General features: G+C 32.4%; 2 protein-coding genes across 2 annotated transcripts; one reads left to right on the top strand and one right to left on the bottom strand.

The window, feature by feature from the left end:
• The first annotated feature begins 406 nt into the window (after positions 1-406).
• Positions 407-3,593, top strand: LOC109795783 (protein trichome berefringence-like 7). Its single transcript, XM_020355323.3, has 3 exons — positions 407-1,766; positions 2,733-2,891; positions 3,048-3,593. Exons 1-3 carry the CDS (start codon positions 829-831, stop codon positions 3,325-3,327), a joined length of 1,377 nt encoding a protein of 458 aa, XP_020210912.1. The 5' UTR covers positions 407-828; the 3' UTR covers positions 3,328-3,593.
• A 1,590-nt stretch (positions 3,594-5,183) lies between these two features.
• On the bottom strand, positions 5,184-8,174 carry ADH1 (alcohol dehydrogenase 1). Its single transcript, XM_020356812.3, has 10 exons — positions 7,932-8,174; positions 7,265-7,401; positions 7,054-7,100; positions 6,581-6,906; positions 6,410-6,492; positions 6,211-6,286; positions 6,044-6,105; positions 5,843-5,938; positions 5,593-5,754; positions 5,184-5,508 (listed from the first exon to the last, which is right to left on the bottom strand). Exons 1-10 carry the CDS (start codon positions 7,966-7,968, stop codon positions 5,392-5,394), a joined length of 1,143 nt encoding a protein of 380 aa, XP_020212401.1. The 5' UTR covers positions 7,969-8,174; the 3' UTR covers positions 5,184-5,391.
• Between the last annotated feature and the right edge of the window lie 902 nt (positions 8,175-9,076).

Below are 9,076 nucleotides of genomic sequence, written 5' to 3' on the forward strand. Positions count from 1 at the left end.
CACAAAAAGGATTTGAGTTCGACACAAGCGAGCTTATTTTTGTTGCTAAAAATTAAACATAGATCCAAGGGATAGAAAAATAAAATAACTAACCTCCCTGAAAGAGAAATGTCAACCTGTCATTATTTAACTACTTATTTACAAAACTGGGTCAGGCTTCTGGGCCTACCCTTCTGATCCACTAAGATGTATCGGTATTTATTTACCACAATAAGAAAATAAGTGAGTGGACGAAAAAAAAACGCAAAAAGTTAGAGGTTGTTTCAGTAACTTTATTCGTTTCCTGATAAGCACCGACAGATTTTAATGTGCAATTTATTTACCTTGATTCTCGTGTCTTAAAGTCCATTTTCTTAAACGCAGGAAACCAAACAAGGCATTCCATTTAGGCATTAAGAGTATATGTTTTCAATGACTGAATTGCCCTTAACTCGGACTATATTTCCACCTTTTTTCATGCTGCAAATACAAGTACACAACCAACTGCTTCAACCACAACCACCACCTTGTGCATTAAACCCCCACATCCCTCAGTTCCACAAAATCTAACATATTTGTTTTCCCCTTTCCTCTCAATACTCTCTGCAATTCTCTGACTCCAACCTTGCCATTTTCTAGTCTTAGATTTTGGTTATGATTATAAATGTTTTATTTTGGTGTTAACTAAGCTGGTTTCACTAAATTTAGAAATTTAAAGTAGCATTGCTTTTTATTTTTTGATGCATGAAAGTAGCATATTTTTGCAAACCTTTCCTTCTTAGGGAACTTATGCTTATAACGTAAATGTAGAGCCTGATTGTGAATGTTTCCTTCTTGTGTACTTTTACAATGGATATATGGAATAGTTGGTGGGTTTTGCAAATTATGCAGTTGCTGGGTTTGTTCAGTTTTTGGATCTCATTTGCCAAGTTTAGAACTTTATTCTCAAGAGCTTTTGGTTATGGTCACAAAGTTGTTAAGGGTGACTACAGTACCTGGATCTTTGGTTCCTTCAATGGGTTGGTCACAGTTGGTTCTTTCATATTCTTCCTTTTGGTCCTTTCCTGGGCTTATTTATATGCATTTCCCAGTTCTCCCTCAGTGGTTCAGAGTTATAGTGAGATTCCCAACAGTTCTCACTCACTTGCTCAGAGTTATGAGATTCCCAACAGCTCTCAGTCTTTTGTTCAGAGTTATGATGAGATTCTAAAATCCAATGTTTCAAAGAACACATGCAATGTGTTTGAAGGAAGTTGGATAAGGGATGATATCTACCCTTTGTATGATGCTTCTCACTGCCCTTTTGCTGAGAGGGGTTTTAATTGCCTTGCTAATGGGAGAAAAGATAGGGGTTACACAAAATGGAGGTGGAAACCCAAGAACTGTGATATTCCAAGGTTTGATGCCCGTAGAATACTTGAACAACTTCGTGGGAAAAGGGTGGTTTTTGTTGGGGACTCGTTGAGTAGGACGCAATGGGAGTCCATGATATGTTTGCTAATGACAGGAGTTGAGAATAAGAAGAGTGTGTATGAAATCAAAGGCAACAAGATCACGAAACAGATAAGGTTCTTAGGTGTGAGGTTTAGTTCTTTTGATGTTAGAATCGATTTTTATCGATCAGTATTCCTGATGCGGCCTGGTTCCGTGCCTAAACATGCATCCCAAAGGGTGAAGACAACACTGAGATTGGACAAGATGGATGATATTAGCCATGAATGGATTGATTCTGATATTCTTATATTCAATTCAGGTCACTGGTGGACAAGGACCAAGCTTTTTGACATGTGAGTGGCTTCATTTTCCTCATAGTGATATGATTTGCTTCTTTTTGTTGATAGTAGATATACATTTTAATGCCATGATTATTTTTTTCTTATTTTATGATAATACTTCTGGACTTAATATTTGTCTCTGGTTCCGTAGAAGGGATGCTTTATTGGCAGTTTACAAATCACACCTTTACTAATGATTAGACTTACATACGATAGGGAAATGGACCAGCTTCAGTGTTATTGCTTTCACGTTAAACGTGATTTTTCACGTTTTAAACGCGAATGCAAACATACGCTCAATCGCTTCTTTAACTGCATCTACTGCAGGCATAATCCAAGGGCTGAAAATTCTGTCAGCATATTTATTTTAATATTTTAACTAACCAGAGAAGAAAACTTAAAGTTTAACCTCTGTAGTTTTTTAATCCATAATATAGATGTCTCAAAATTTCATTGTCCTGAATGTTCAAAAGATTTGTAATTAGCAGTAGTAGCTTTTCGTCAAATGTTAAGTACATCCATATGATAATTTTGAGCACCTACTGCAGAGAAAAGTGATCTTTCTGGATATTTGTCACGATTATTACTGGAAATATTATAAATTTTACCATGTTTTTCTGTTTCTCGGATAACTTTTCTGTCCAAAGTTTTTGATTAATGCTATTACTTGTACAATTTATTGAGAGGTTGTAGATATTTTGCTGTTCAGAATTCTACAGATGAGATGTATATATACCATCAAAACTGAGATAAATAAACTTAAACAAGATGGTATAATGACATAGATACATTATACCATGATTTTTTTTTATTAGTTGACAAAGTAAAATTTTTCACACGAACCTGCATAGAAATTAAACTCTTTTCTTTTGACTTTGTATGCCTCTACTATTTGACTGTTTGATACATGACCAGGACTAAATTTTTTTTATGAAGATTGTCTATGAACCATTTGGTGCTAACGTGATCTTCAGACAGGGGCTGGTATTTTCAGGTTGGTAACTCACTGAAGCTTGGAATGCCAATTAATTCAGCTTTCAACACAGCTTTGCACACATGGGCTTCTTGGGTAGAGAATACAATTAACACAAACAGAACAAGAGTATTCTTCCGCACCTTTGAATCATCACATTGGAGGTGAGTTGTGCACCATATTTGTGTTTAGCAAGTTAGGACAATGGCTAAATTATATGGACCAAAATTAATACTTAGTTCACTATTCCTTTTGTAACACGAGCCATCAAACTTTATTACAATTATGAATAATGAATAAGATGCTTGTGTTTGTGGCAGTGGACAAAACCATAATTCTTGCAAAGTGAGTCAAAGGCCTTGGAAGAGAACAAATGGCAAGGATCGAAGCCCAATTTCAGATATGATCAACAAAGTTGTGAAAAATATGAGTGCCCCTGTAACGGTTCTTCATGTTACACCAATGACTGCATACAGAAGTGATGGACACGTGGGCACTTGGAGTGACAAGCCATCAGTGCCTGATTGTAGCCATTGGTGCTTACCGGGTGTTCCTGATATGTGGAACGAAATTCTCCTCTCATATTTGCTACCAAATTAGAATGAGAGGTATCAACGGGTTAGTTTTTGTAACATTTAAGCCATGTAGCTTAGTACTCAATTGTACTCAATGGTAAGAAAATGTGACCAATGTTGATCTGAAATGATTGATGTTTACTAAAAGAGTGATGTAAAATAATTGGCATTCGCAAAAAATTGATGCCAGGGCAAAAATGTTGCTGTGCGATTAAGGTATTCATTTACGCAGTAGATTTTTATTTTTTATTTTTCATCTGTAGTATAATATAATTTGCATTTTCATGATCAGTATTCTTGTCATTTACTTTTTCATTTCATTTATTTTTGGGGTTTAATTTTTATACACTAATGGAAGAGAAAGAAATAAAATAAAAATTAAGAAATATTTTTAAATTTTTATTTTTTTAAAAGAATTTTAAATTTTAATATTTAAAATTTTTTGTAAATATTTGAATTTCAAATTCTTTATCTAAACAAGACATTTTATCTCAAAAAATTTGAATTTCTTAAAAAAATAAATTATTTTATTTTAAATTCTTCATCTAAACATATTTTAATTAAATTTTCTTTAAGTGAGATAAAACTAGTTTGTTTTAGTGTTAAGATTCTTTAGACAATAAGATCACATTTAAAAAATACTTAAATTACGTAAAAGCTACAAATTGTCGCTTTTGTATCTACCAAAAAAAATTGTCGGTTTTGTTGCTGCTCATGTCCAAATAGAAATAATGAGTAACCAAACTTGCGCTATGTCTGTATGATCGATATATTTTTTTTTCTTCTAAATATTTGAAACGAAGAGAGAATTTTACTGCCTATTCTCAATCATTTTTTGTTTTTAATATCTCTTAAAAAATTGTAGAAAAATACAATTACAATTGACATACAATTAAAACATCTGAATAAGCGAAGAATGCTTTAATGAAAACAAATTAAATACACGTTTTAGGAGCAAAACAAAATATTTTTTATCTGTTTTGAGTCTAAGTCTTTACCGTCATCACTCAAAAGATCTTTAAATCATTATATTTGTATTTTATAAATTATTATTTCTTCTCTTATTTTATTAATGTAAGATTTATTTGTATCTCATCATCTACAATATTTTCTCAAATGAAATACCAGTAACTTCGTCCACAGAATTCACAAGTACCACCAGCTATAAGAGCTATACGTAATCACAATGCACTGAAGGATGTGGCGTGATTATATTTTTTGGTATTTATTAAAGTTGAAAGTTATTTTTAAAATGAAGTGTATAAAAGGGAGAATGATAGATCGTATTGTGTGGCGTGAGCATGTCTACTAATTCTGCTAGAATTTCTGTAACATCAATTCAGACGTCACATGCTTAAGTGTCTTCACACTTTATCTTTAGAGGACTTTTGTTGTATTAGTATGGAAAATTTGTAATCAAGTGTAGGCAAACCCTGTGTTTAGAAGACTTTTGTTATATCAATATTGAAAATTCGTAATCAAGTTGAGCACGCCTTATTAAATAGTTGTTTTAAATAAAATAAGTGAACAACTTACTATTGAGTTAGACTTCTTTTAGGCCCTTAGAGAAATCGGATATAATTTTATATTGTGAAAGAATCTCTTTGTGAGGGAAACAATTCTGATATTTACTTCAGAAATAAAGAATATATTCTTCTACTAACGAAACCAATTGCGAAGTTAAGTGATTCTTCATTTTAGATGAAAGGTTAAGTGCAGAGTGCAGAGGATATTGTAAAAACTTCTAAGCCCAAAGAGTACAAATAACATTTTCTTTTTTCACCAAAACCACACTATTGGACCTGCGTTGAACAATTGTGGTGCATATGAAATTTTTCCTCAAGAAAAAAATCTCATTTAAATTACCACAAGAACAACAAATCAACAAAAACGGCATTATATTTAACATGCATTAGACAATAACGGCAGCAAAGAAACTACCATCCTCTACATTCAAACTTACAAAAATGTTCACAAATTCAAAAGCCCTAAAGAGATTTATATAAGAAATTTATTTTCTTCTTTTCACAACCAGAAAGAGAACTCAGTCCCCCAACAGGGACTATGCCATCATCATTGTTCCATAGTTTTACTCCCCCATACGAATGATGCATCTGATGGACTCCCCTTTCAGCATGTAATCAAAAGCTTTGTTGATCTCTGAGAATCCAACTGTGTGAGTGATGAATTTATCCAGTTCCAATTCCTGCGGACAAGACCACATTAGCAATTAAGATATCAATATTAATGTCTTCATAGATTGCACTATTCAATCAATATATAAGCTTACCCCACTCATGTACTTCTCCACAACAGCAGGTAGATCAGTGCGGGGTTTGTAGTTACCATAGAAGGTACCCTTGAGAGTCCTCTCATTCAAGAAATTCATTGGATGAGTTTTGAATGCATCATCTTTGTTTGGAACTCCAACAAGTACAGCAACACCCCAACCCTGAGAAGAAGAAATCAATGTTCAGCCTTAGAAACTATAATATAAACATTTAGCATAAAATAGAGTAAATGAGTTATGATTTATTTACATCGTGGACACATTCGAATGCTGAGATCATGGCCTGAATGCTGCCAGTACATTCCACAGCACGATCCACACCCCCATTTGTCATTTCAGCAATCACCTTGACACCAACATTCACATCTCAATCAGCATCGGAAAATAAAAAACAACATTGGAAAAACACAGCTTTGAGAGAACAGAAATATAATAAACTTTACAAACTAACCTGTTGTACAGGCTTGTCATGATCTTTTGGGTTCACAAATTCATTGACCCCAAACTTCTTAGCTGCCAAGAGGAACAAAAATGAGAAATACCAACAATAATTAAATCGCCATTTACTTAATGTTAAGCTGAATCTCAAACATTTGTTGGAAGAAGAAAGCACTATACCTTCTTCAAATCGGCTGGAAACTAAATCAACCCCAATAATTCTAGATGCACCAGAAATCCTTGCCCCTTCAGCAGCCTAGAATTTGGATCAAACATCAAAGATAAGAGAAAGAGTTAATATTGGCCATTTATCAGTTGCATAATAACTACAATGCTCACTCACACACAACAAACACACAAAGGCATAAGGGTATCATACAGCAAGGCCAACAGCTCCAAGTCCAAAGATGGCAACAGAAGAACCAGGTTTTGGTTTTGCAACATTGACAGTGGCCCCAAGACCTACAAGCATGAATGAAAAATGTGAGAGTTTGCAGTTTTTACTAACATTATCATGACATAACTATCTCAGGGTAGGGACGTTCCAAACCTGTGCAGATTCCACAACTGAGAACACAGATTTTGTCAAGTGGGGCTTCAGGGTTGACTTTGGCAACACATCCAGCATGGACAACAGTGTATTCACTGAATGTAGAGGTACCAACAAAATGGTAAATAGGCTTTCCTTTAATAGAAAATCTTGTTTGGCTGTCATGGATCATGACACCCCGATCAGTGTTGATCCTGAGCAGATCACACATGTTGCTCTCCTCTGACTTACAATGTGAACAATCCCCACACTCTCCGGTAAACACAGGGAGGGCATGATCCCCTGGTTTGAGATGAGTCACACCCTCACCTACGCTCTCCACAATCCTAAACAACATCAACCCAACATCATTGATTTTAATGTACATACAAGAAAAAAAAAAGTTTGACTCAAAAATGAGACAAAAGTCCAAAGTATACGGCAAAAATTTATAATGTCTGATTCTGAGTGGAATATTTAGAAGAGAAACATACCCTCCAGCTTCATGACCAAATATACGAGGAAACAATGGAGTCTGGCCCTGAAACGAGGATAATAAAGGAAATCACGTTACAGTTATTTCCAAACTATAATTAAAACAACTGTGAAACCTTATTTAATGTTTTGGTACCTATTTGCTAGAATATGCTTAGATCAGATTAACTATGCTTGCCGAGTGCTAAATAAAATAAAAAATTTTGTTACCTTGGCTTCCCAGAAGTAAACATCGGTGTGGCAAAGGGAGGTGTAGAGGATCTTCAAACGCACTTCACCAGCCTGTGGTGGTGCCACCTCTACTTCTTCAATCACCAGTGGCTTCCCTGCCTCCCATGCAACCGCGGCTAGTACATTTCAATCAACTCATTCAGTTAGTAATACATAGACACATTAAAGTTCTGATTTAGGCACAACAAAATTTGAAAACGAAAATTTCCACCTTTTAATAACATAAAATGATAATCTGTCTGTTAAACACACTTGAGCACTTAAAAATACTATAACTACAATATTGGTGAGAAAATAAGAAAAACAGCAACCAAAAAACTGAACTTAGGATCGAAAAGGAAAAGGATCATTATGATTTTCTAGATGCCCAGATAAAGTAGCAAAACAGATTAAAAAAAAAAAAAAAAAACTTTCCTCAAAATTAAGTTGAGAAAATACCCAAGCTTATGTACCCCACAAAAAAAATGATAAGGCTAAGGTTTGTTCATGAAAATCAGAGTAACCACAAGAAGATTATACATCGATGCACGATACTATATTTTTTTCCGAGAGAAATTAAAAAAAAAAAAAAAAAAAAAGTGTAGAAGAATCTCTTGATAATTATCAAAGAAACTAAAAAAATAAAAAGAAAAGAGATGAGAGTGACCTTTGCATTTGATGACTTGACCAGCTGTGTTCGACATGAGGAAAAAGAATGATAGTTAAAGAGAATGAAGAAACTAGAATTGATGAGTGAGTTGGTAATCGGTGTTGAAGGAGAGAGAGTGGAGATTTAATATATAGTGAGAAAAGAAGAAGGTTAGACCACGGAAATGATGTAAAAACAAAGGAGAGTTAGAATACCACTATAGCTGTTGTTTAGTTTCCAAGCGGCGGAACCACCGCCACTTAACTTCCAACAGTACCCGGTTTTGGTTCCTAGATTTCTTAAAGTTCTCACTCCTCGTTTGAAAGATTTAAGAAAGATATTAAATACTATTACTACTTTGTTTGTTTGCTTGAAGGGGAAATTAAGAGAAACAATTTTAATAAAAGTCCTCGGCATTTGAGGGATTTAAGAAAGATATTAAATATTTTTTACTGGTCCAGTTACTTTATAATAGTTTTCTAAACACAAACTAAAAAAATACAGTAAATTTTCTTATTTTCTATAAAATGATTTTAACGTTTGTTATTATATTTTTTTTTTTGTTTTTTTATACTAAATGTATGAGTTGGTATATGAAAATTAATTTAAAGTTAAATTAAATGTCAGAGTATCATTGTCAAAAAAAAATAATTAATATTATCTTCGAAATTAAAATAACAAAATAAAATTTCACTAAAAAGTTGACAAGTAAAAAATATAAGGAAGTATTTATTATTAGAAAATTAGGAAAAATATTAAATATATTAGATATTAAATACTACATATTAAATTGTACTTTTAATTTTTTTTTTTTTTTTTATTGATATGTAATTTTGGTCATTATATAAAATATTTAATTTATCGAATACAATTTTTTTATTTTTCTGTTAAATTAATGTTATTAATAATTAATTTTTAATGTTTATTTATATTTAATTAATGTAACATTTAATATTATAATACTTTAAAAAAATAAAAATAATTATAAAAAAATTCATGAAAACTAATATTTTAATCTATATAATACACAGGTTAAATATTTAATATGTGTAAATAAAATTCATAATAAATAAATATTATATTTTAATGTATAAAGTATATTTAAAATTTGTATAAATAAATATTTTTAACTATATGAATTATATTTTAAAATTTTGATAAAT

Source organism: Cajanus cajan, chromosome 6 (assembly GCF_000230855.2).
Source record: "Cajanus cajan strain Asha chromosome 6, NIPB_CcT2T_4, whole genome shotgun sequence".
NCBI lineage: Eukaryota > Viridiplantae > Streptophyta > Magnoliopsida > Fabales > Fabaceae > Cajanus > Cajanus cajan.

Bases quoted from the DNA above. Each gene is read 5' to 3' on its own strand.
- LOC109795783 (XM_020355323.3), top strand. From the start codon at position 829: ATGGATATATGGAATAGTTGGTGGGTTTTGCAAATTATGCAGTTGCTG. The intron at 1,767-2,732 runs GTGAGTGGCTTC...ATCTTCAGACAG, and splicing joins AGGACCAAGCTTTTTGACAT to GGGCTGGTATTTTCAGGTTG. The intron at 2,892-3,047 runs GTGAGTTGTGCA...TGTTTGTGGCAG, and splicing joins TTTGAATCATCACATTGGAG to TGGACAAAACCATAATTCTT.
- ADH1 (XM_020356812.3), bottom strand. From the start codon at position 7,968: ATGTCGAACACAGCTGGTCAAGTCATCAAATGCAAAG. The intron at 7,101-7,264 runs GTAACAAAATTT...TCCTCGTTTCAG, and splicing joins TTTACTTCTGGGAAGCCAAG to GGCCAGACTCCATTGTTTCC. The intron at 6,493-6,580 runs GTTTGGAACGTC...TCATGCTTGTAG, and splicing joins CAGTTGTGGAATCTGCACAG to GTCTTGGGGCCACTGTCAAT.